The 26,080-nt window shown below is 42.4% G+C and overlaps 1 protein-coding gene across 1 annotated transcript in view; it reads left to right on the top strand.

Moving 5' to 3' along the window:
- The window catches only part of ITGB8 (integrin subunit beta 8), a 187,892-nt gene that overhangs the window by 103,391 nt on the left and 58,421 nt on the right, over nt 1-26,080 (top strand). Inside the window, exons 4-5 of the mRNA XM_073630056.1 lie at nt 9,881-10,127; nt 25,223-25,388. Of these exons, the coding sequence (XP_073486157.1) occupies nt 9,881-10,127; nt 25,223-25,388 (413 nt within the window). The remainder of the gene's footprint in view (nt 1-9,880; nt 10,128-25,222; nt 25,389-26,080) is intronic.

Below are 26,080 nucleotides of genomic sequence, written 5' to 3'. Positions count from 1 at the left end.
TTTTGTAGCAACTGCTGTCTCCTATAGCAACAACTTTACTCACAGTATCCCACTGTAGATCCTCAAGCTCACCTCACAGCTACCTGCTGGACTCTTCAAGCTTCACCCACAGCTACTCGCTGGGTTTCTCGTACTCACAGCTACCCGCTGGATTCCTCAAGCTTTACTCACAGCTTCCCGCTGTATTTCTCTTCAAGCTTTACTTACAGCTACCCACTGTACTTCTCTTCAAGCTTTACTGACAGCTACCCACTGTACTTCATGGATGCGTTCTTTCCTGAAGCTTTCCCACTTACTTCAGAGTCCCCAGCTGATCAAGTATCTGCTCTGGTACTCCGTCAGAACTCCATCCCCTTTACGCATGCCTCTGGCAACAAGAGTGGTTGACCCTCTGGCAACTTCTTCTCCCTTGCCTCCAGGCAACGATCAGGCTCCCCTTGAGCCGAGCCTCTTTGCACGTGGTTAGGCCTCAAGCTTCAGGCTACACTTCTGCTGCTGCTCCACACACACACCCACCCAGGCCGCAGCCCGGGTGGAAATAACTCCGATCACCTGACTCTCTCCAAATAAATAGACTATCCCAGCAGCCTCAGTGGCCCAAGGAAACTCCTGCTGATTTACTGAGAAAAGTATATTGGCTCATAACCTGAATTCACTGTAATCTATCATACTAATGCCAAAGGTAACAGTGCCACCTATTGACAAAAGAGAGAAATCACAGTTAAACCAAGATTAGGAGAAACCCATTTGCTCAAAGACTACAAATTAGCCAGGCTTAGTTACCACCTAGCACCACTAAAATTGAATGGAGACAGGAAATCCCTGAAAATTAAGGGAATTTCTTGGAGACCCCCTGGTCACCAGAACTAGTTTCCCCATTGGAAGATTTCCCCTCTATTACTTTTCCGGGGATAGCCCAAATTTCTGGATTTTCTTGTACTTTTACATTCAATGATAATGCTACACAGGACAAACAGAGAGGGTGAACCTCCTTAACATGGGCAAAGATAGCAATAAAAACTAATCCTTTCTCCACTCTATCCAAAACTAAAAGAAAAGGATTTGCCTTTGGTTATACTTTAAATCCTTTTCTTGGAGTTCATTGAGGGACACAAGTCCCACCTTTGTTTCTAGAATCTTATGCTGGCCATACACTATACGAAAAATCGGCCGAAAAATCGTTCGTATAGACACTTCATTCGTTTTTCGGCAAGTTAATGGGCACAAATCGATAATCGTTTGTGACGTTTTTGTGGGAAAAAAACGAACGGGAAGTTTGGAAAATTTCTGCCGAACGTACGATAAGTTGCAAGGTTAATGTGTTTCCCGTCCGAACTGTCTGCACTAGGTATATGTAAAAAAACGAACAAAAAATTATTTATTCATGTCCACTGAACAATTTATCGGTCATTACATGATGGCACGATCGTTTGCGGTCACGGTCGAACGTTCGTTTTTCGAAAATGTGTTCGGACGATTTTCTGTATAGTGTATGGCTAGCATTACTCTTGGTATTGTTTCTATAAAACTGAGGTATTCTGGGAGTAGTAGGTGTTATACTGGGCTGGTCACAGTTTTTTGTTTGCCGAAGTCCAAATCCTCCTGTGGGCAACAGTATAACCCATAGTCTCTGAATCATGTGTCCCTCAATGAGTTTTTTTTTTTTTTTTACAGTAAGTACAAAAATCCAATTATTATTTCTAAAGGTTTGAGTTAATAAGAGTTAACACTTCTGAGAAAGATTTCCCCTAGGGCCAGCTATTACACAGCTGGTAATTTTTAAGCTACACATATTTTCTGCAGTTTTTTTTTGTTGGCAAAATTGAATTTGAACCAGATTGTTTTACTGAACACAGTTGCATATCTTTCTAAAACTGAGCACTTTAGTTATTTATTGCGCTGACCATGATGTCCACGTATTTTCTCCAGTCTCAAGGTTTTTGAGATCCAGTGCTTTCTTTGACTTTGATCATTTGTATCTTGCTTTATAGGGGCTGGGACCCTCAATTAAACTGCTACTTTTGTGCGTGTTAATCTGTAAAGTTGGCTAAGTGAATCATTTAGTTATATACAAACACCTCTACCCCTTTGCATGTCTGAACAATTCAAAAAGTTATGAAGTGTGCTTTATAGCAGCCTTTCTCAGCCAGTGTGCCGCGGCACACTGGTGTGCCGTCAGAGGTTCTCAGGTGTGCCGCGGGATCAGGGGAGAGAAGGGCTGTCAGATGAGCCCGATCTCCCGATCCCCTGCCGAACTGTACATAGCCACCGTGATAAGCTCCATCAACCTCAGCAAAGTGAAAGTAAAGTGCAGGGGAGTGTGCTATGCTCTCTGCTTCCCCCTACAGTGCAGTACCTGGCTGAATGAGGAAACTGGAAAGGTACTGTGCTACAAGCTAGATTTGTTTTAAAAGGGCTTTATACATGTGTCTGTGTCTGTGTGTGTGTGTGCGTGCATGTGAGTGTCTGTATGTGTGTGTGTGCATGTGTCTGTATGTGTGTGTGTGCATGTGCATGTGTCTGTCTGTGTGTGTACATGTGTCTGTATGTGTGTGTGTGCATGTGCATGTGTGTGTGCATGTGTCTGTATGTGCGTGAGCATGTGAGTGTCTGTCTGTATGTGTGTGTGTACGTCTGTATGTGTGTTTGTACATGTGTGTGTGCATGTGAGTGTCTGTCTGTATGTGTGTGTGTACATGTGTGTGTGCATGTGAGTGTCTGTCTGTATGTGTGTCTGTATGTGTGTTTGTACATGTGTGTGCATGTGTCTGTATGTGTGTGTGTGCGCATGTGTCTGTGTGTGTGTGTGTGCGCATGTGTCTGTCTGTGTGTGTGTCTGTATGTGTGTTTGTACATGTGTGTGTGTGTGTATGTGTCTGTATGTGTGTGCATGTGTCTGTGTGCAAGTGTCTGCATGTGTGTGCACGTGTCTGCATGTGTGTGTGCACGTGTCTGCATGTGTGTGTGCACGTGTCTGCATGTGTGTGTGCATGTGCCTGTATGTGTCTGTATGCCTGTGTGCACATGTATGTGTCTGTATATGTGTGTGTGTATATATATATCTTACTTTTAATCCGGACACCCCCCCCCCTTCCATTCCTGTACCATCAGAACTGCTTTTGTAGGTATTGTTTGTGATAGCAGCAAGGACTGCTTCTCCTCTGAAAAGCAACCCATGCACAGATTGCTTTTCAGAGGCATTTGACAGACGATAAAGAGGCATTATGTTGCCTCCTCACCACCTGTTTTAATGCAGCATCACTACACCGCAACCGTGCAATGAACACAGTTGCAGGGTATTTGCAATGCAGCCCCATTCACCCTGGGTATACCTCCAGCTGCAGCCACAGCATGTGTACACCCCCAGCTGCTGTCTCTGCAGCTAAAGGGGAAGAAGTTGGGGGTGGTAAAAACAGCTTAACCATGTGCTTTTACCACCCCTCCAACCTGACATGTGAACAAGCCCTTGGTTCACATCTGTGTGGCTGCGTGCTGCGTGTATGGCAGCCCATTCATTTCAATGGGCTTCCCTAACCACAAAAATTCAGGGAAGGAAGTCCCCAACCTTTTTTTTTTTTAAATTGCACGGCACCAAAAGCACATTTTCCAATGTGTGAGGTACCATTAAGAATTAATGGCACCCCTAAAGAGCAGAGCATTTGTCTGTGTGTGAGGAACGAGTGCGATTTTGCGCATGTTCCACGACACACAGTAACGTGAACTAAGCCTTGGACTGGGGTGCCTCAACACTGAAAATACTTTTTAAGGGTGCCCCGACTGGAAAAAGGTTGAGAAACACTGCTTTATAGCATGTATATCTTTTGGATTCCATCATTTTTACTGTTTTTTTCAAATACCGTAAGAAATGCAATAAGAATTTGTAAATGGGACTTTTTTGCTTTTCTAGCAGATACTATTGAAAACTAAATAGAACTGAAGAGAGATTGCAATGTGGAGGAATGTAAGAAATATGGAAACATTGTGTAGAATTAATTCCAAATACAGTGCTCAGCATAAATGAGTACATCCTTTTTGAAAAGTAAAATTTTAATCAATATCTCAATGAACACAAGAACAATTTCCAACATACAGTATTGACAAACTTGAGTTTTGAAGAACATTTGTTTTGCTTATTACATGAAAGTAAGGTTAATAATATAACTTAGATTACAAAATCTTCAGTTTTACTCAAGTTAGTTGATGCAAAAAATGAATACACCCCACAACAAAAACTACTACATTTAGTATTTTGTATGACCTCTATGATTTGTAAGGATGGCGCCAAGTCTTCTAGGCATGGAATGAACAAGTTGGCGACATATTGCAACATCTATATTTTTCCAGTCTTCAAGAAAGACCTCTTTTAGAGCCTGGATGCTGGATGGAGAGTGATGCTCAATTTATCTCTTCAGAATTCCCCATAGGTTTTCGATTGGGTACAGATCAGGGGACATACTTGGCTACTGAATCACTTCCACCCTGTTCTTCTTCAGAAATAACAACAGGTACCTTAGATGTGTGTTTTGGATCATTGTCATGTTGGAAAAGTGCACGCCGACCAAGGACACGGAGTGATAGTAGCATCTTCTCTTTCAATATAGAGCAGTATACTGTGAACTCATGATACCATCAATGAAATGCAGCTCCCCGACACCAGCAGCACTCATGCAGCCCCACAGAAGGACACTACCACCACCATGTTTCACTGTAGGCACCATGCATTTTTCTTTGTACTCCTCACCTTTGCGACTCCATACAGTTTTGAAGCCATCCGTTCCAAAAACCTTTATCTTGGTCTCATCACTCCACCATAAAGAGTCCAAGTAGTCTTTTTTTCTTTTTCAGCATGGGCCATGGCAAATTCTATGTCGGCTTATTTGTGCATGGGCTTTAGGAGAGGTTTCCTTCGTGAACGACACCCATGCATGCCATTCCTCTGCAGTGTACGCTGTATTGTGTCACAGGAAACAATCACCCCAGTTTGGCTTTCTACTTCTTTAGCTAACTGCAGTGAACTTGCATGGCGATTTTCTTCAACCCTTCTCATCAGAAGACGCTCCTGTTGAGGTGTTAACTTCTGTGGACCGCCTGGATGTCTCTGTGAGATGGTTGAAGTTCCATCCTTGTTAAATTTTTGTATCACTTTTGCTATAGTATTCTGACTTATAAGTAAAACTTTGCTGATCTTCTCGTAGCCTTCACTTTTCTTGTGTTAAGAAAGGATTGTCTTTCTCAGGCCTTGTGACATTTCTATTCCATGCAGTGCCATTGCTGACAGCATTAAATGGGAAGGGGTTTTCTTTGTTAAGTAACACCCTTTTATATGCCGGACACCTGTTTAATGAATAATTAGACTTACCTATAGTTGAATTCTTGTTAATTAGGATTTTGTTGTCTAAAAAGTAGCTTTGCTCCTAAGACTTTTATTGGGGTGTATTCATTTTTGCAACATGGTCTTGAATGAATTGGTTAGGAAAAATAATTTTTTTGTGTGTGCAAATTAACAAACCTTGGTTGCAATCAATGGCCCGTAGTTGTGGGAGTATTTTGTAGTATACTGTCCCATAGAAAATGTTGATTCTGAAAGGAAAGTAAAGGTTTCCTGACAAATCTGTTGGGGTGTACTAATTTATGCTGAGCACTGTACATCAGTAACAAGAGTTGAAACAAATGGCAAATAGGAAGTATGTGGGCAAGAGGATCTGTGTGTGGCAGAATTTCTTGGCACATATTTTATTTACCCTTGATACATATCTTATTTAACCCACAAAAATAAACAACAAAAAACACGTACGCTTGTTTTATATTATCTCTGAAGTTATGTTGTTTTACAGTGCTGCAAAGAAGGGTGGGAATTTAGAGGGCATTGCTTAGCTGACTATCACATATTTAGATAAATATACAAGCAAGTGGCGTTTTTAAAATTAAAAGTATGGTGTGGTAAAAAAAACCTTTCAACTATTTTGATAGCAGTATCCCTTTAAAATGTGGTTAGTCTTTAGTTATGTTGAGCCAATAGCCAGTATGGATATTTTATAGGAAATAATGCAGATCAAAATGACAGTTTTGCATGTGGTACCCAATGGAATTCAAATTGTCATGCTTCAAATGTAGATTCAGAAATGAAAGCAAGTATCTGGATGGTTGCCATAAACAATATTTTCCTTTATTCTGGCATTTACAAATGTTCTCCATAGTGGATAAACTGTAACCCCATTAATATGGTATATCACCCTAGGCAATAAAATTATCCATCAGCAGATTTCATTTATTTTGCATTTTTGTAAACCTATTTATTTTTGTTTGTATAAAGAGAAATCCTTTATTTTATGTTAACAAAGCACGCATTTAAAAAAAATGAAGCTCTTTGACCTGGTTGATGGCTCAATCTTTTTCTAAGCCCTAAATAAGCCAATTATGGCGCTGCCCAATTAGAAATTTACACTTTATACAACAAATTGCCTAAGGAATATGAGATCATAAAAATAACCTTTTAAAAGTCCTAAAATAACATGTCAGTGAAATAATGGAAAATATTCACTCAAATTATTGCCTTTAAGCCTTCTATAGCTGAAACCCTGTGTACTTTAGGTAATGAAAAGTCTAGACTTTTTGAAGCCGTATTGCCAAGTGCTTGGCCTGGCGCTACTGAAATGCATGAGTGGCTGCGTTGGCAAAAGCAACTTATACTATACACGTTTTATCTTTAACGCTAAATGTTTTTTTACATTTTATTTAATGTGTCAGAAGTGACACTTAATCGCACCTAGAATTAAAATTTCCATAGAACTAATAAAATATAAAAAAAAATCTGTATTGAATTGTCAAAGATTAGAAATCTCTTTTGAAATGAAAGTCTGTGATCGTATGCGTATTGAATGCTAGACTGCCAGGTGTTCAGTGATGCAATTCAACAGTTATGTTAAAATAACTTTATTTGTGCTGCCAGCAAAAACACTTTCCCTTTGGCCACCATCGGATGCCCAGTTTAAAATTCCACTATGTGCAAACTCCCTTAATGTTTAAACCAGAGATGTACAAATGCCATTTTAATACAATTATATTTTGCTACGCCTTGCATTCATCTGTAATACATTTTCTTGCTGTTGATGTTTCCAAGAGTGGAAGCCTCAGCTGAAACAGTAAACTTAGAGAGATTTTGTTGCTGAAATGAGCAGGGCATGCTGGGAATTGTAGTTGTTTCCTGACAGAGGGAGCGATTCAGGTCAGGGAAGGGATTTAGGCCCCCATTCATTTGGGCATTAAAGAAACCTTTCATGGGAGAAACATGGAGGCTGACTTTGCTGAATTATTCTGTAAATGCTAATTTCCTGCCTGTGATTCTGAAAATCTAGGGTTCAGTGATTTATTCCTCTGGTCCAAAACAAGTATGCACATCTAAACCTAAAAAAAAATGTAGTGTGAGAAATGGTCCATTGAAATCCAACCTTAACTGATTATGATTTTGTTTGTATTAGTCTAATTAGGAAATACAGCGTACACTATATGGTCAAGTGTTTATGGACAAAGGACCATCAACAAGTTTTCTAGACTTCCTAGTCATAAATCATGGTCATTAAGGCAATTTTAAACCCTCTGTTTTAAAGCGAAGTTCCATTCAGGTACTGAGTACTCATGACCCCCTGACATGCCACATTTGGCATGTCATTTTTTTTGGGGGGGGGTTACCTAGTTTTCACAGGTACACAGCTCCCACTTCCTCTCCTGGCGCCGTGGCACCAGAAAGAAGTTCACCTCTCCCCCTCCCTCCCTGCAATCTTCTGGGACATGTCACAGGCCCCAGAAGATTGCCCGGCCATTCATAACGTGCAGCGTGGCTCGCCGCAGAGAGGAGAGGGAGAGAAGCGAGGCTTTGGGCGGTCGCATCACTGGACCATGGGACAGGTGAGTGTTTATCAAATGTCAGCAGCTACACTTTTTGTAGTTGCTGACTTTTAAATGGGTGGAATTCTGCTTTAAGCACTTTCAGAAACTGAGGTAAACATTTATTGAGTACAGTAATACCTTGGATTGCGAGTAACGCGGTTAACGAGCGTTTTGCAATACGAGCTATTATTTTTTTTAAATCCTTACTCAGTTTGCAAGCTTTGTCTTGCAAAACAAGCAGAATTCAAGCTTCTTCGGTGTGCAGTACCTCATTTGGCCAGAGGCGTGGGGGCGCGGGTGGCATTCCGAGCCGCTCAGATGCACTCGGATGAACTCGGAGCCACTTGAAAACACTGTTTCTGAGCATCTCCGAGTGTTTCCGAGTCCATCCCAACGGTTTCCGAGTGTCTCCGGCGCCCCCCCACCTCTGGTCACATGCGGTGCTGCATACCATAGAACTCCCTGTGGAACGAATTTTCTGAGTTTCCATTGACTTCTATGGGGAAAATCGCTTTGATATACAAGTGCTTTGGATTACAAGCATTCTTCTGGAACAAATTATGCTCGTAATCTAAGGTTCCACTGTATGTAGCTTCTTTCTTTTAATCCTTGCCTGTTTAATCTGGTCCAATGACTGAATGTCCCTGGTTTCCTGCTTCATGGTGGCTCTTTTTTCTTATGCAGCATCCTATGGGGGTCAACCTTGCATTAAAGAGCTAGATTTGTATCTTCCTACACTGTGTACATCAGAAACACACAGCCCTGTAGCTCAGGATGGCAAGGCATTCACTTGCTCCTCCTCCTTCCCCCTTCCATCTTCAATCAAAACTGACTGGAGACTGCATCGTCCACCCTAACAAAGGGGTGTGATCCAGAAAAGGTTCCAGATGTACCTAAAACAGGTATCGAAAAACCAACCACTAAGCAATTAAACTGATTTAATCAGTCAACCTCTGTGCACCAAATCAAATGCTATGAGTTTAATATTACTTAAGGTTTGAAGGTGCGCAAAATGAAGGTGCTCTATGAGTAACAGTAGCCTTCTACTGAGCTTCATTTAGAAGCATGTTGCTTTTGCTATATATTGTATTTATACAGATTGTGGCCCTGAGATTCCTTTGTATCAGTGGCAAAATATACACTAAAGTGTCCGAGGCAGCAAAGTGTACCAAACAAGGTGGGACTTTATATGAAGCTCCTGGTGACAAAAAGAACAAGATGGTGGAAGGTAGAAATTGTTTAATATTGCATAAAAACATATTTAACCGACATAGAATTGCACATACATGAAGATGCACCCATAACTGGGCGCCAAAATCTATAGTAGCAAAAACTGGTAATAACATGTTTATATTCATATACAATAATGGTAAAATTTAAGGCATCCACCAGTGTTCAAACAATGTAAAAACATTCAAGAGATAACAACTGCACGGTCAATAGTTCTTAAGCCCTTAATAGGTACATTTGTAAAAACTTGCATATCATAATAGGTGTGTAAATAGTACACAACATCAATTAGCTCGACGCGTTTCGCAGCTTAAAACCGCTCTTCAGGAGCAAAAATGTGCATTGTCTGTAATGAAAAATGTGTAGATACTCAGTATCAAAGTTGGGGGAACATGGGTAACATGGGACAGGGATGACAGGGATGGAGGCACATGGCTTTACCCAGCCATATTAGCCTCACTTAAAGTCCCAATTTCCCTAATCCCCCCATTTTATTTATATCCTTTGTATCAGTGTTTCTTTAAATGTACATCCAAATTTTGAACTTTAAGACTTTAATACTTCGTATTGTGATCATTCTCTTGGTAACCTTTCCCCTCCCCCTCCCTTTATATTGTAAGCTCCACGAGCAGGGACCACCTATTCCTTCTGTATTGTTATTGTACTATCCCCCTCTACATTGTAAAGCTCTATGTAAACTGTTGGCACTATATAAATCCTGTATAATAATAACAATAACCTTCTCTGTGTTTCTTTTGATCAGGGGCTAAAGTAAACTTCATGCTAAGAGTTCATCGCTTGGAGAAATATCCACTGGATCTGTATTATTTAGTTGATGTCTCTGCCTCAATGGATTCCAGTATAAAAAAGCTGAACTCCATTGGATTTGACTTATTTCAGAAAATGACTGACTTCTCTCCTGACATTCGATTTGGATTTGGATCATTTGTAGATAAACCTGTTTCACCTTATATTAGTATTCATCCTGACAGAATAAAGAATCAGTGCAGGTACGTATAAAACACATTAGATATTACAAGCTGTTACCATTCAGGCCTGTCTGTTCCGTGTTGCATTAATGTGCATTTTGTCACACCTTGATGTGCATTGCGTTATGGCAGCCCAATCATTTGCAAAGCCCTTGCTTTTTAACGCACAAAAAAAAAACCTAGCATTTTTTTCTGATTTCCTGCACTAAAGCACATGGCAGATGGTTGTGGTGCACTGCAATACATGTGTGTTGCAGCTGGGTTGCCTTAATGTGTTGGAGTGTAATTCAAAATGTATGGCACCGCAATGCGCTAACCCACATAACATACCACATTGCATCACAACGTGGTGTTTCAGCCCTTAATCTTTTTTCCTACATACATTAAGACAGAAGTTTCTTCACTTTCCTATAACCGACCATGTCACTGGTACTAGGGGCCACATTTTCAGAGTATGCATGTACTGCACCCATCAATGTAACTTGTTTTATAGACTATTCTGACTATTCTGTAATGAATTTCTGTGCATGGTTTGTGATAAATGGAGGTGTTTTATTCTGGTATTAAGGGAAAACTTGATATGATGGAATGCCCACCATTCTATTTTTCAGTGAAGACAAAGTAAAAAATATTTCCCTTTATATGTGCCAACTTGCACTCTGGGTCAGTGAGCAAGAGTGGTCTTTTGAAGATTAGCGATGGGTTGACCTATCACCCCCCATGATTCTCTGGAGATCTTCCCTCCATAGTATCACATATTGCATCTTAGGGTTTGGTCATACTTTGGGCATTACTCTGCATTTTATTTAATAAGGGGTAGGCAACCTTAAAGAGACTGAGATCTACCTGAACAACATAGGAGTAGTCAAAGATCACCAGGCTATGGCTAAGTGTAGCAAACCCACAGGAAAGCTGCAGGTACATTGCACCAGCGGTGTGGGTAAACTGCAGTGCATCAGTGTGAAAGCAGCCCTATACTATTATGCCCGGGGTATTGCTTCACACTGACCTGAAGATCTCTTTTTTCCTGCTGCTGGCACCACTCTGGAGCCCGCTAGCTGGGATAAGAGGTGGAGTGCAGTTGGTATCACTCTGCATTAGACAGGAGCCAGCTATACAGAGGAGACATTGGCTTATGCGGCTCCTGCTCCCTACTACAGCCCCAATTTTACAAGTAGTCCCTCTGCCATGCACTCTGTTTGATGCTCTGGGATGGGGCGCCAGCAAGCCTAGACTGTGATCTACCAGTCACCTGGCTGGGATCTACAGGTTGCTGACCCCCGATCTAGTGCATGTAAAATGTATGGACATAAAAATGCATTATTCAAGGCATTTGCTCAAATCAACATGTTGCAATGTCCTGCAACAAGTCCTACATGCTCCATTTAAGGCGAGTTGACCTACAGCTTACCATTTAAAGCCTAACTACAGTAAATCTTTACTTTTTCATGTTCGTTTAACTTTTATCTATTTATTTTTATTTATGACTCCCATTTGGGATAGTTTGCCTCACTTCCTGTCAGTGTGACATTCTCACAAGAAATGTGGGGTATGGGGACCATCAGGACAGGAAGGCATAGAGAGAAATTAAACCATTCTCAGGGTCCAACCCTTCCCCATTCTCACACTAAAAACATGTTTTTGCTGTTGTCTGGTTAACTGCAAAAGAGGATTTTCATAATTTCCTATTCTGACAGACAGTTAAGGGAAAGCTCTCCAGTAGATAGCAGAGAGCAATTAAAACCTGAAAAAGATGGCAATCCTCCCATGCTACGTTTCACAATATAAAAAAATGGTTTTAACTCGAGTAAGAGACGTTCAAAACATCATGCTTTGGGTTCTATATATAAAATGTTTGTTGTGATAAATATCCACACATTTAGAACAAAAATTGCCATATACAGTAGGGACGGAAAGTATTCAGACCCCCTTAAATTTTCCACCCTTTGTTCTATTTCAGCCATTTGCTAAAATCATTTAAGTTCATTTTTTTTCCTCATTAATGTACACACAGCACCCCATATTCACAGAAAAACACAGAATTGTTGACATTTTTGCAGATTTATTAAAAAAGAAAAACTGAAATATCACATGGTTCTAAGTATTCAGACCCTTTGCTGTGACATTCATATATTTAACTCAGGTGCTGTCCATTTCTTCTGATCATCCTTGAGATGGTTCTACACCTTCATTTGAGTCCAGCTGTGTTTGATTATACTGATTGGACTTGATTAGGGAAGCCACACACATGTCTATATAAGACCTTACAGCTCACAGTGCATGTCAGAGCAAATGAGAATCATGAGGTCAAAGGAACTGCCTGAAGAGCTCAGAGACAAAATTGTGGCAAGGCACAGATCTGGCCAAGGTTACAAAAATTTTTTTGCTGCACTTAAGGTTCCTGAGAGCACAGTGGCCTCCATAATCCTTAAATGGAAGATGTTTGGGACGACCAGAACCCTTCCTAAAGCTGGCCGTCCGGCCAAACTGAGCTATCGGGGGAGAAGAGCCTTGGTGAGAGAGGTAAAGAAGAACCCAAATATCACTGTGGCTGAGCTCCAGAGATGCAGTCGGGAGATTGGAGAAACTTGTAGAAAGTCAACCATCACTGCAGCCCTCCACCAGTCGGGGCTTTATGGCAGAGTGGCCCGACAGAAGCCCCTCCTCAGTGCAAGACACATGAAAGCCCGCATGGAGATTGCTAAAAAACACCTGAAGGACTCCAAGATGGTGAGAAATAAGATTCTCTGGTCTGATGAGACCAAGATAGAACTTTTTGGCCTTAATTCTAAGCGGTATGTGTGGAGAAAACCAGGCACTGCTCATCACCTGTCCAATACAGTCCCAACAATGAAGCATGGTGGTGGCAGCATCATGCTGTGGGGGTGTTTTTCAGCTGCAGGGACAGGACGACTGGTTGCAATCGAGGGAAAGATGAATGTGGCCAAGTACAGGGATATCCTGGACGAAAACCTTCTCCAGAGTGCTCAGGACCTCAGACTGGGCCAAAGGTTTACCTTCCAATAAGACAATGACCCTAAGCACACAGCTAAAATAATGAAGGAGTGGCTTCACAACAACTCCGTGACTGTTCTTGAATGGCCCAGCCAGAGCCCTGACTTAAACCCAACTGAGCATCTCTGGAGAGACCTAAAAATGGCTGTCCACCAAGGTTTACCATCCAACCTGACAGAACTGGAGAGGATCTGCAAGGAGGAATGGCAGAGGATCCCCAAATCCATGTGTGAAAAACTTGTTGCATCTTTCCCAAAAAGACTCATGGCTGTATTGGATCAAAAGGGTACTTCTACTAAATACTGAGCAAAGGGTCTGAATACTTAGGACCATGTGATATTTCAGTTTTTCTTTTTTAATAAATCTGCAAAAATGTCAACAATTCTGTGATTTTCTGTCAATATGAGGTGCTGTGTGTACATTAATGAGGAAAAAGTAAACTTAAATGATTTTAGCAAACGGCTGCAATATAACAAAGAGTGAAAAATGTAAGGGGGTCTGAATACTTTCCATCCCCACTGTATTCTTTAATATATACACTCACCGGCCACTTTATTAGATACACCTGTTTAGTTGCTTAGTAACACAAGTTGCTAATCGGCCAATCACATAGCAGCAACTCAATGCATTTACGCATCTAGACGTGGTGAAGACGACTTGCTGAAGTTCAAACCGAGCATCAGAATAGGGATTGAAGGGGATTTAAGTGACTTTGAACGTAGCATGGTTGTTGGTGCCAGACGAGCTTGTCTTGTCTGCTGATCTACTGGGATTTTCACGCACAAGAAACTGGTCCGGAAAGAGAAGATATCTAGTGAGCTGCAGTTGTGTTGCTGAAAATGCCATGTTGATGTCAGAGGAGAATAGAGGCTGACTAGTTCAAGATGATAGAAAGGCAACATTAAATCAAACAACCATTTTTTACAACCAAGGTATGCAGAATACCATCTTTGAACACACAACGCATGGAGCCTTGAAGCAGATGGGCTACAGCAGCAGAAGACCACACTGGGTGCCACTCCTGTCCGCTAAGAACAGGAAACTGAGGCTACAATTTGCATAGGCTCACCAAAATTGGACAATAGAAGATTGGAAAAACGTTGCCTGGTCTGATGAGTCTCGATTTTCAGCTGTGACATTCAGATGGTGGGGTCAGAATTTGGCGTAAACAACATGAAAGATCCATCCTGCCTTGTAGGGATGAGCCGAACACCCCCCTGTTCGGTTCGCGAACAGGCAAAAAATTTGTTCAAACACGCAAACACCGTTAAAGTCTATGGGACTCGAACATGAATAATCAAAAGTGCTAATTTTAAAGGCTTATATGCAAGTTATTGTCATAAAAAGTGTTTGGGGTCCTGCCCCAGGGGACATGTATCAATGCAAAAAAAAGTTTCAAAAACGTCCGTTTATTCGGGAGCAGTGATTTTAATAATGCTTAAAGTGAAATAATAAAAGTGTAACATTCCGTTAAATTTCGTACCTGGGGGGTGTCTATAGTATGCCTGTAAAGTGGCGCATGTTTCCCGTGTTTAGAACAGTCTGACAGCAAAATGACATTTCTAAAGGAATAAAAGTTATTTAAAACTACTCGCGGCTATAATAAATTGTCGGTCCGGCAATACACATAAAAGTCCATTGATAAAAACAGCATGGGATTCCCCCACAGGGGAACCCCGAACCAAAATTAAGAGAAAAAAATGCGTGGGGGTCCCCTGAAATTCCATACCAGGCCCTTCAGGTCTGGTATGGATATTAAGGGGAGCCCTGTGCCAAAATTTAAAAAAAAAATGGCGTGGGGGTCCCCCTCAAAATCCATACCAGACCCTTCAGGTCTGGAATGGATTTTAAGGGGAACCCGCGTCAAAATAAAAAAAAAAATGGCATGGGGTCCCCCTAAAAATCCATACCAGACCCTTATCCGAGCACGCAACCTGTCAGGCCGCAGGAAAAGAGGGGGGGACGAGAGAGCGCCCCCCCTCCTGAACCGTACCAGGCCACATGCCCTCAACATTTCTGAGGGTGCTTTGGGGTAGCCCCCCAAAGCACCTTGTCCCCATGTTGATGGGGACAAGGGCCTCATCTCCACAACCCTTGCCCAGTGGTTGTGGGGGTTTAACAAGGGGACCCCCAGATCCCGCCCCCCCCGTGTGAAATGGTAATGGGGTACAAAAGTCCATTTCACAAAAAAAGTGTCAAAAATGTTAAAAATGACAAGAGACAGTTTCTGACAATTCGTTTTTTTAAAGTCTTCTTCTTTCCATCTTCTTCGGGTCTTCTTCCTTCCTTCTTCCTTCGGTTTCTTCCTCCATCTTCTTCCTCTGGTTCTTCCTCCGATCCTCTGCTTCTTGCTCTGGTGTTCTCGTCCAGCATCTTCCTCCGCAGCGTCTTCTTCCCCACTTCGTTTTTGGGCCACTCCGCATCCATGGGAGGCTCCCGCTGTGTGACACTTCTCTTCTTTTGACACTTCTTATAAAACAGAGGGTGGGGCCACCCGGTGACCCCGCCCTCCTCTGACGCACGGGGACTTGACGGGGACTTCCCTATGGCTTCCCCGTGACATCAGAGGGGGGCGGGGTCACCCGTGTCCTCATCAACATGGGGACAAGGTGCTTTGGGGGGCTACCTCAAAGCACCCTCCCAATGTTGAGGGCATGTGGCCTGGTACGGTTCAGGAGGGGGGGCGTTCTCTCGTCCCCCCCTCTTTTCCTGCGGCCTGCCAGGTTGCGTGCTCGGATAAGGGTCTGGTATGTATCTTTGGGGGGACCCCACACCATTTTTTTTTAAATTTTAGCACGGGGTTCCCATTAAAATCCATACCAGACCTGAAGGGTCTGGTATGTAATTTAGGGGGACCCCCACGCCATTTTTTTTAAATTTTGGTTCGGGGTTCCTCTGTGGGGAATAGTTTTAAATGACTTTTTTTCCTTTTGAAATGTCATTTTGCTGTCAGACTGTTCTAAACACGGGAAACATGCGCCCCTTTACAGGCACACTATAGACACCCCCCAGGTATGAAATTTAAAGGAATATTATTCCTTTTATTGTTTCACTTTAAGCATTATTAAAATCACTGCTCCCGAAAAAACGGCCGTTTTTAAAACTTCTTTTTGCATTGATACATGTCCCCTGGGGCAGGACCCAGGTCCCCAAACACTTTTTATGACAATACCATGCATATAAGCCTTTAAAATTAGCACTTTTGATTTCTCATATAGACTTTTAAGGGGTGTTCCGCGGCTTTCGAATTTGCACTGAAGACCCCAAATTGTTCGCTGTCCGGCAAACTGGCGAACAGCCAATGTTCGAGTGGAACTTGAGTTTGACTCGAACTCGAAGCTCATCCCTACTGCCTTGCATCAACGGGCTGGTGGTGGTGGTGGTGTGCTGGTGTGGGGGATATTTTCTTGGCAAACTTTGGGCCCCTTAGTACCAATTGAGCATTGTTTAAATGCCATGGCCTACCTGAGTATTGTTGCTGATCATGTCCATCCCTTAATGACTACAGTGTATCCATCTTCTGATGGCCACTTCCAGCAGGATAATGCACTATGTCACAAAGCTCAAATCCTCTTAAACTGGTTTATTGAACCTGGCAATGAGTTCACTGTACTCCAATGACCTCCACAGTCATCAGATCTCAATCCAATAGGGCACATTTGGGATGAGCCACTGAGACTGCCATCAGTCAAGGCAGCTGGTGGATCCAGACTTCTGAAGTTGGGATGACACGGTGCCTCGAGTGATTTCAGTGAAGTCAGCGGAGAGCAGACTTCAGACCGCTCTCCGCTGAAAACGGGTCACTGGAGTGCAAAACGCATTGCACTTCTGTGACCCTTAGGAGAAGCCCAGCATAAAAAGCTCAGGCTGGATGGCAGGGAAAACTCCTGCTGTCACAATACAATGGCACAGTCAGCGATGATGGGGGGAATCAAGCGTTTTTCTTTCCTTCAACTAGAAAATTGAATAATGTATGGGCAGCCATAAGCCGGGTACACACTATTTGTTTTTTTTTTGTTCAACCCCACAGGTTGAATGAAGAAAGAACTGTCCAGTTCCTCGCTCCCATGCAAGGTTAGTTCAGCAATCTCTCCCACTGAGCAGTTGTCTTCTGACAGGGGGACGCCCCCCCCACCTGCCAGAACACTCCAATCAGCACTCTATGCCATTGGCTGAGAGCGCTATTTGGGAGTCAGTCGGATGCTGATTTTCCAGCATGCAGGTCCGACAGACCAATATACACTTGGGCCAAATGTCGGCCATTTTTTTTTTTCTTTGGACCGGCCGTTGCCTCCTGACATTTGGCCCATATGTACCAGGGCTTGACAGCTTTACTTTAAAGGTACAGTCACTAACCTGTATGTACACATAGACAAATTGATTAGCGCTCTACATTGAAGAGTAACATGTTGCTTGTTTATATGGTCCATTTATGACTTGGTAACTATAAGTACCTTCTTTGATGTCCGTTTCAGCAGTCACACAATAAAATGTAAACAATATGGCTGGTGATAAGTGGTCCTGTAAAAACAATGTTTTGATTATGTTGGAATGTGTGATTACAAAGCTGGCTAGAATGAAGAGGTCTGAATGGAATCCATTGTCTAATGCCGCGTACACACGGTCGGACTTTTCGTCTACAAAAGTCCGACAGTCTGTCCGACAGACTTCCGGCGGACTTTCGGCGGACTTGCAGCAGACTTTCTAACGAACGGACTTGCCTACACACGACCACACAAAAGTCCGACGGATTCGTACGTGATGACGTACACCGGACTAAAATAAGGAAGTTCATAGCCAGTAGCCAATAGCTGCCCTAGCATGGGTTTTTGTCCGTCGGACTAGCACACAGACGAGCGGATTTCGGGGTCCGTCGTAGTTACGACGTAAAGATTTGAAGCATGTTTCAAATCTAAAGTCCGTCGGATTTGAGGCTGAAAAAGTCTGCTGAAAGTCCGGAGAAGCCCACACACGATCGGATTACCAGCCAGCTTTAGTCCGTCGGCGTCCGTTGGACTTTTGTAGACGAAAAGTCCGACCGTGTGTACGCGGCATAAGAGATTTGTCATTCAGCCCAAAGTTTTGTTTTTTTTTCTGCAATTTTGATGGACAATTTTTGTACACAGCATGTCAAGAAACGATTATAATTATTCCTTCTTTTAGGTCGTAAATGGGATTAGAATACAGATTTTTATTAAATGACCACCTCAAATATATAAAAGTGTGCTTGCTTTTGGATTTAGTATAAACAGTAGATGGTATATACGGTGGGATGGGGAAAAATTCTGTCCCGGCATGACCACGTGATATACCTTAAAGAGAAACCTCTGGGTATGGGAGCTTATGTCTAGTTTTCGTTACATTGGCCTACGTCTGTTGGATGTTTGGCTTACTGTTTTTGGATGTTTGAAAGCCCTGGGTCTAAAAGCATGTTCTGATCCATCTGGTAAGCACAGATAGCATGGTTTAGCCAAATGCTTTTATCACCTGTCCTACTGGGAGAGTAATTTAGGCATGGCATAATGCTGTCTGAACCACAAGCCGCACTATTCTACGTAGTGAGAACAAAGCCATAAGAAACCTTTTGCTGGCATTTATTGGCGTGGTCAAGAGTATTTAAAAACTCAAATACTTTTATTACTATCACTCATCTATTATGTTGAATGTCTGTTTTTCTTTCACTGTGTTAGCCACGTAGGGCCACCATACATCAGAGCAACATGAAAGTGTTCCTTCCTAGCAGGCTGGTTCCTGCTTGTATCACATTATATGAATTTATATTTCAGTGATGTTATTAATTTCAATCTGAGCAGTGCAAAACAGATGAATGCTGCTTGGAGAGTGTTCTAAGAACAGTTTGTATATTCGGCATAGGGAATCAGGTGGAACATAATGGACGCTATGAGCTCAATTCACTAAGCGTTAAATAACAACCGAAAAAATTGTGGTAAAATAACGCTTAAGTGCAATTCACTAAGAATTTTGCGTTAAATACCGAATGCAGTATTTGTTAGATTTAGCGGTAATTACCAAATTTTTTCATGCGGTAATTTACCGCATTGAGCTGGTTGCTAAGGAATGGGCCAGGAAGCCGGCCGCGGAATCCTTAACAATGGATGACTCTTTAGCTGACATCTGAATGTAAAAAAAAACACCATTAAAAAAGATTTTTAAAAAACGGCGTGGGGTCCCCCCCAATGCATACGAGGCCCTTCGAGTCTGGTATGGATTTTAAGGGGAATCCACATGCTAAAATGTAAAAAAAAAATGGCATGGGGTCCCCACCAAAATCCATACCAGACCCTTATCCAAGCATGCAGCCCGGCAGGTCAAGAAAAGGGGGGGGTGTGAGAGTAATCATCCGTTGTTAAGGATGCAGAGGCCGGCTTCCTGGCCCACTCCTTAGCAACCAGCTATTTGTCACAAAACAGTGTGGGGGTCCTCCTTTTGATAAATACCATGTGTGATGCCGCCTGCAAATCTCTAGTGGTAAATATTGGATTTTTTTTACTCTGTTGTCCGTTTGTGAATTGGACTTAAGAGCTTTTTAAACAATATTTACCGGCACATTTTTAATTTTTACCGCATAATCGTTAATATTTTTTATTGAATCTGACTTTATTTACTGCATACCATAATTAATGCAAAGGAGTCACGTGACTGTGTTATCGCATACAGTAAACATTAGTGAATTGACCCCTTGATTTTACTGGCGAAAACAATTTCTACATCTTTTCTGCAAGATACACGTTAAAGAATACCTGTCACAGTAGCATTGTACCTTTTTATCCCTGAGCATCTTTTAACCACTTGCTGACCGCAATATGTGTATGCGGTTTGCAAGTGGTTTACCGGGATTATCGCTGAAGATATCAGCCATAACCCTGGTATTCTTTTTTTTCGGCTGCCAGCTGGCTTTCTCTTGAGGGCCTTTAAAGAAGCTCATGAGTCGCTGGAATGCTTTTAGACGTGACGTGAGGGGATGTCTCACCACTTGCCGGTGTCTTTCGGACCTAATGTTTCCTCCGGCTCGCCTGAGAAATGATCCGACTGTGCTGCCAACTGGTCACAGAGGTGATTAAAATACTAGATCGTCTTTGAACACCTCTATGACCATGGAGGTCAGAAGTCAATAATTTTTTTTCTTTAAAGCAAAAGATCAAAAAAAATGTTTTTTTAATCTCTTGCTTTTAAAGGTAAAGAAGAGATTTGGGGTCTTTTTGACCCCAGATCTCTCCATATATAGGACCTGTCATCCTTATTTCTATTACAGGGGATGTTTATATTCCTTGTAATAGGAATAAATGTGGTAAAAAAAAAAAGGTACCGTATAAAAAATGTAATAAGTCATGCACGCACATGTAAACAGTGTTCGCACCACACATGTGAGGTATCGCCATGGATGTTAACGAGAGAGAGCAATAATTTTAGTGCTAGACCTGTAAAGGCATTTAAAGTGCCGCCTATGGAGATTTTTAAGTACCGTAGTTTGTTGTCATTCCATGAGAGTGCGAAATTTAAAAGCATGACATGTTAGGTATCTATTTACTCGGCGTACCATCATTTTTCATATTATACAAATATGTATATATATATATATATATATATATATATATACACACAGTATCTCACAAAAGTGAGTACACCCCTCACATTTTTGTAAATATTTTATTATATCTTTTCATGTGACAACACTGAAGAAATGACACTTTGCTACAATGTAAAATAGTGAGTGTACAGCTTGTATAAGAGCCCTTTCACACTGGGGCGGTTTGCAGGTGTTATTGCGCTAAAAATAGCGCCTGCAAACCGACCTAAAACTGCCTCTACTGTTTCTTCAGTGTGAAAGCCTGAGGCTCGGTTCACACATGGGCGGCACGACTTGCAGGTCGCCTCAGCGAGGCGACCTGCAAACGACTGCGGGGCGACTTGCGAGACGACTTCTGCATAGAAGTCTATGCAAGTCGCCCCAAGTCGCCCCCAAAGTAATACAGGAACCTTTTTCTAAGTCGGAGCGACTTGCGTCGCTCCGATTAGAACGGTTCCATAGCACAGAACGGGAGGCGACTTGTCAGGCGACTAGGTCGCCTGACAAGTCGCCCCAGTGTGAACCGAGCGTGAGGGCTTTCACACTGAAGTGGTGAAGCGGTGCGCTGGCAAAAAAACTCCTGCAAACCGCATCTTTGGAGCGGTGAAGGAGCGGTGTATTCACCGCTCCTTCACCGCTCCTGCCCATTGAAATCAATGGGGCAGCGCGGCTATACCGCGGCAATACCGCGGCTATAGCCGCGCTATGTGAGCGGTTTTAACCCTTTTTTGGCCGCCAGCGGGGGTTAAAACCGCACCGCTAGCGGCGAATACAGCCGCAAAAACAACGTTAAAGCAGTGCTAAAAATAGCGCTGTTTTACCACCGACACCCTCACCGCCCCAGTGTGAAAGGGGCCTAACAGTGGAAATTTGCTGTCCCCTAAAAATAACTCAAGACACAGCCATTAATGTCTAAACTGCTGGCAACAAAAGTGAGTACACCCCTCACATTTTTGTAAATATTTTATTATATCTTTTCATGTGACAACACTGAAGAAATGACACTTTGCTACAATGTAAAATAGTGAGTGTACAGCTTGTATAACAGTGTACATTTGCTGTCCCCTCAAAATAACTCAACACACAGACATTAATGTCCAAACCGCTGGCAACAAAAGTGAGTACACCCCTAAGTTAAAATGCCCAAATTGGGCCCAATTAGCAATTTTCCCTCCCCAGTGTCATGTGACTCGTTAGTGTCTCAGGTGTGAATGGGCAGCAGGTGTGTTAAATTTGGTGTTATTGCTCTCACTCTCTCATAGTTGTCACTTGAAGTTCAATAGGGCACCTCATGGCAAAGAACTCTCTGAGGATCTAAAAAATGAATTGTTGCTCTACATAAAGATGGCCTAGGCTATAAGGAGATTGACAAGACCCTGAAACTGAGCTGCAGCATGGTGGCCAGGACCATACAGCAGTTTAACAGATTCAGCTCAGAACAGGCCTCGTCATGGTCAACAAAAGAAGTTGAGTGCTCAGTGTCATATCCAGAGGTTGTCTTTGGGAAATAGACGTATAAGTGCTGCCAGCTAGGGATGAGCCGAACACCCCCCTGTTCGGTTCGCACCAGAACTTGCGAACAGGCAAAAAATTTGCACCATTAAAGTCTATGGGACACGAACATGAATAATCAAAAGTGCTCATTTTAAAGGCTTATATGCAAGTTATTGTTTGGGGACCTGGGTCCTGCCCCAGGGGACATGGATCAATGCAAAAAAAAGTTTTAAAAACGGCCGTTTTTTCGGGAGCAGTGATTTTAATAATGCTTAAAGTGAAACAATTATGCCCCATACACATGGTTGGACTTTGTTCGGACATTCCGACAACAAAATCCTAGGTTTTTTTCCGAGGGATGTTGGCTCAAACTTGTCTTGCATACACACGGTCACACAAAGTTGTCGGAAAATCCGATCATTCTGAACGCAGTGACGTAAAACACGTACGTCGGGACTATAAACGGGGCAGTGGCCAATAGCTTTCATCTCTTTATTTATTCTGAGCATGCGTGGCACTTTGTCCGTCGGATTTGTGTACACACGATTGGAATTTCCGACAACGGATTTTGTTGTCGGAAAATTTTATATCCTGCTCTCAAACTTTGTGTGTCGGAAAATCCAATGGAAAATGTGTGATGGAGCCTACACATGGTCGGAATTTCCGACAACAAGGTCCTATCACACATTTTCCGTCGGAAAATCCGACCGTGTGTAGGGGGCATAAAAGCGTAATATCCCTTTAAATTTCATACCTGGGGGGTGTCTATAGTATGCCTGTAAAGGGGGGCATGTTTGCCGTGTTTAGAACAGTCTGACAGCAAAATGACATTTCAAAGGAAAAAAAAGTCATTTAAAACTACTCGCAGCTATTAATGAATTGCTGGTCCGACAATACACATAAAAGTTTATTGATAAAAACGGCATGGGAATTCCCCACAGGGGAACCCTGAACCAAAATTTAAAAAAAAAAATGACGTGGGGGGTCCCCCTAAATTCCATACCAGGCCCTTCAGGTCTGGTATGGATATGAAGGGGAATCACGGCCAAAATTTTTTTTTTAAATGGCGTGGGGTCCCCCTCAAAATCTATACCAGACCCTTCAGGTCTGGTATGGATTTTAAGGGGAACCCCGCGCCAAAATTTTTTAAAAAATGGCGTGGGGTCCCCCCAAAAATCTACCAGACCCTTATCCGAGCACGCAACCTGGCAGGCAGCAGGAAAAGAGGGTTGGATGAGAGAGCGCCCCCCCCCCCCCCCCCCCGAACCGTACCAGGCCACATGCCTTCAACATTGGGAGGGTGCTTTGCCGTTTTTATCAATGAACTTTTATGTGTATTGTCGGACCGGCAATTCATTAATAGCCGCGAGTAGTTTTAAATTACTTTTTTTCCTTTGAAATGTCATTTTGCTGTCAGACTGTTCTAAACACAGGAAACATGCACCCCTTTACAGGCATACTATAGACACCCCCCAGGTACGACATTTAAAGGGATATTACACTTTTATTGTTTCACTTTAAGCATTATTAAAATCACTGCTCCCGAAAAGACGGCCGTTTTTAAAACTTTTTTTTGCATTGATCCTTGTCCCCTGGGGAAGGACCCAGGTCCCCAAACACTTTTTATAACAATACCATGCATATAAGTCTTTAAAATTAGCACTTTTGATTTCTCCCATAGACTTTTAAAGGGTGTTCCGCGGCTTTCGAATTTGCTGCAAACACCCCAAATTTTTCGCTGTTCGGCGAACTGGCAAACAGTCGATGTTCGAGTCGAACATGAGTTCGACTCGAACTCAAAGCTCATCCCTACTGCCAGCATTGCTGCAGAGGTTGAGGGGGTGGGGGGTCTGCCTGTCAGTGCTCAGACCATATGCCGCACACTGCATCAAATTGGTCTGTATGGCTGTCGTCCCAGAAGGAAGCCTCTTCTAAAGACAAGAAAGCTTGCAGTTTGCTGAAGGCAAGCAGACTAAGGACATAGATTACTGGAACCATGTCCTGTGGTCTGATGAGACCAAGATAAACTTATTTGGTTCAGATGGTGTCAAGCATGTGTGGCCACAACCAGATGAGGAGTACAAAGACCAGTGTGTCTTGCCTACAGTTAAGCATGGTGGTGGGAGTATCATGGTCTGGGGATTCATGAGTGCTGCCGGCACTGGGGAGCTACAGTTCATTGAGGGAACCATAATTGCCAACATGTACTGTGACATACTGAAGCAGAGCATGATCCCCTCCCTTCAGAGACTGGGCAGCAGGGCAGTATTCCAACATGATAAAGGCCCCAAATACACCTCCAAGATGAAAACTACCTTTCTAAAGAAGCTGAAGGTAAAGGTGATGGACTGGTCAAGCATGTCTCCAGACCTAAACCCTATTGAGCATCTGTAGGGCATCCTCAAATGGAGGGTGGAGGAGCACAAGGTCTCTAACATCCACCAACTCCACGATGTCATCATAGAGGAGTTGAAGAGGACTCCAGTGACAACCTGTGAAGCTCTGGTGAACTCCATGCTCAAGAGGGTTAAGGTAGTGCTGGAAAATAATGGTGGCCACACAAAGTATTGACATTAATGGCTGTGTGTTGAGTTATTTTGAGGGAACAGCAAATTTACACTGTTATACTAGCTGTATACTCACTACTTTACATTGTAGCAAAGTTTCATTTCTTCAGTGTTGTCACATGAAAAGATAGAATAAAATAATTACAAAAATGTGAGGGGTGTACTCACTTTTGTGAGATACTGTATGTATAATATATATATAATATGTATGTATGTGTGTATGTATGTGTGTATATATAGATATATATCTATATATATAATGTTTGGGGGTTATAAGTAATTTTCTAGCAAAAAATACTGATTTAAACTTGTAAACAAAAAGTGCCAGAAAAGGCTAGATCTTCAAGTGTTCAAAAGTTGTCTTCAGGACAAGTGTTGCCGTGACAATTTTCTTGTAGGTGACATCATTCCCCTCATATTTTATCATGCTAATATACAGTTTTATCTTACAGCGATTATAAACTGGATTGCATACCACCTCATGGATTTATTAATAGGCTGTCTTTAACAAACAACATTACACAGTTTATACAAATTGTTGGCAAGCAGAAGATCTCAGCGAATATTGATAATCCAGAAGGTGCCTTTGATGCTATGTTGCAGGCAGCTGTTTGTCATGTGAGTATGTTTTTGTTTAATATGCAATTTTATATTTACACGGCCTAATTCGGTATTCATTCACAAGAGATAATAGTGGTCTTAACCACTTCCCAACCACCTCACATAGATATACTGCTGTAGAAGGGCACGTACAGGCAGATTAATGTACCTGTACGTTGCCCTTTAAAAGGTGGCTTGCGGGCGTGTGCGCCCGCCGGGAGCTTCGTAAGCGTGAACGCGGGTCCCGCGGACTCGATTTTCGCGGGGATACCCGCGATCGTCTCAAGGAGAGGAAGAATGGGGAAATGCTAATGTAAACAAGCATTTCCCCGTTCTACATAGTGACACTGACACTGATCACAGCTCCCTGTAATCGGGAGCTGTGATCAGTGTTGTGTCAGCCCCTCCCACCCACAGTTAGAATCACTCCCTAGGACACACTTAACCCCTACAGTGCCACCTAGTGGTTAACCCCTTCACTGCCAGTCACATTTACACAGTAATCAATGCATTTTTAATTGCACTGATCGCTGTATAAATGTGAATAGTCCCAAAATAGCGCCAAAAGTGTCCGATCTGTTCGCCATAATGGCACAGTCACAATAAAAATCGCTGATCGCTGCGCTTTTTATATATTTTTGGGGGATATTTATTATAGCAAAAAATATAGCTTTTTTTTTTTCAAAATTGTCGCTCTTTTTTTGTTTATA

Source organism: Aquarana catesbeiana, linkage group LG05, assembly GCF_042186555.1.
Source record: "Aquarana catesbeiana isolate 2022-GZ linkage group LG05, ASM4218655v1, whole genome shotgun sequence".
NCBI classification, from domain to species: Eukaryota; Metazoa; Chordata; class Amphibia; order Anura; family Ranidae; genus Aquarana; species Aquarana catesbeiana.
Note: the sequence above shows the minus strand (reverse complement) of the source record. Positions and strands in the feature narration are given on the sequence as shown.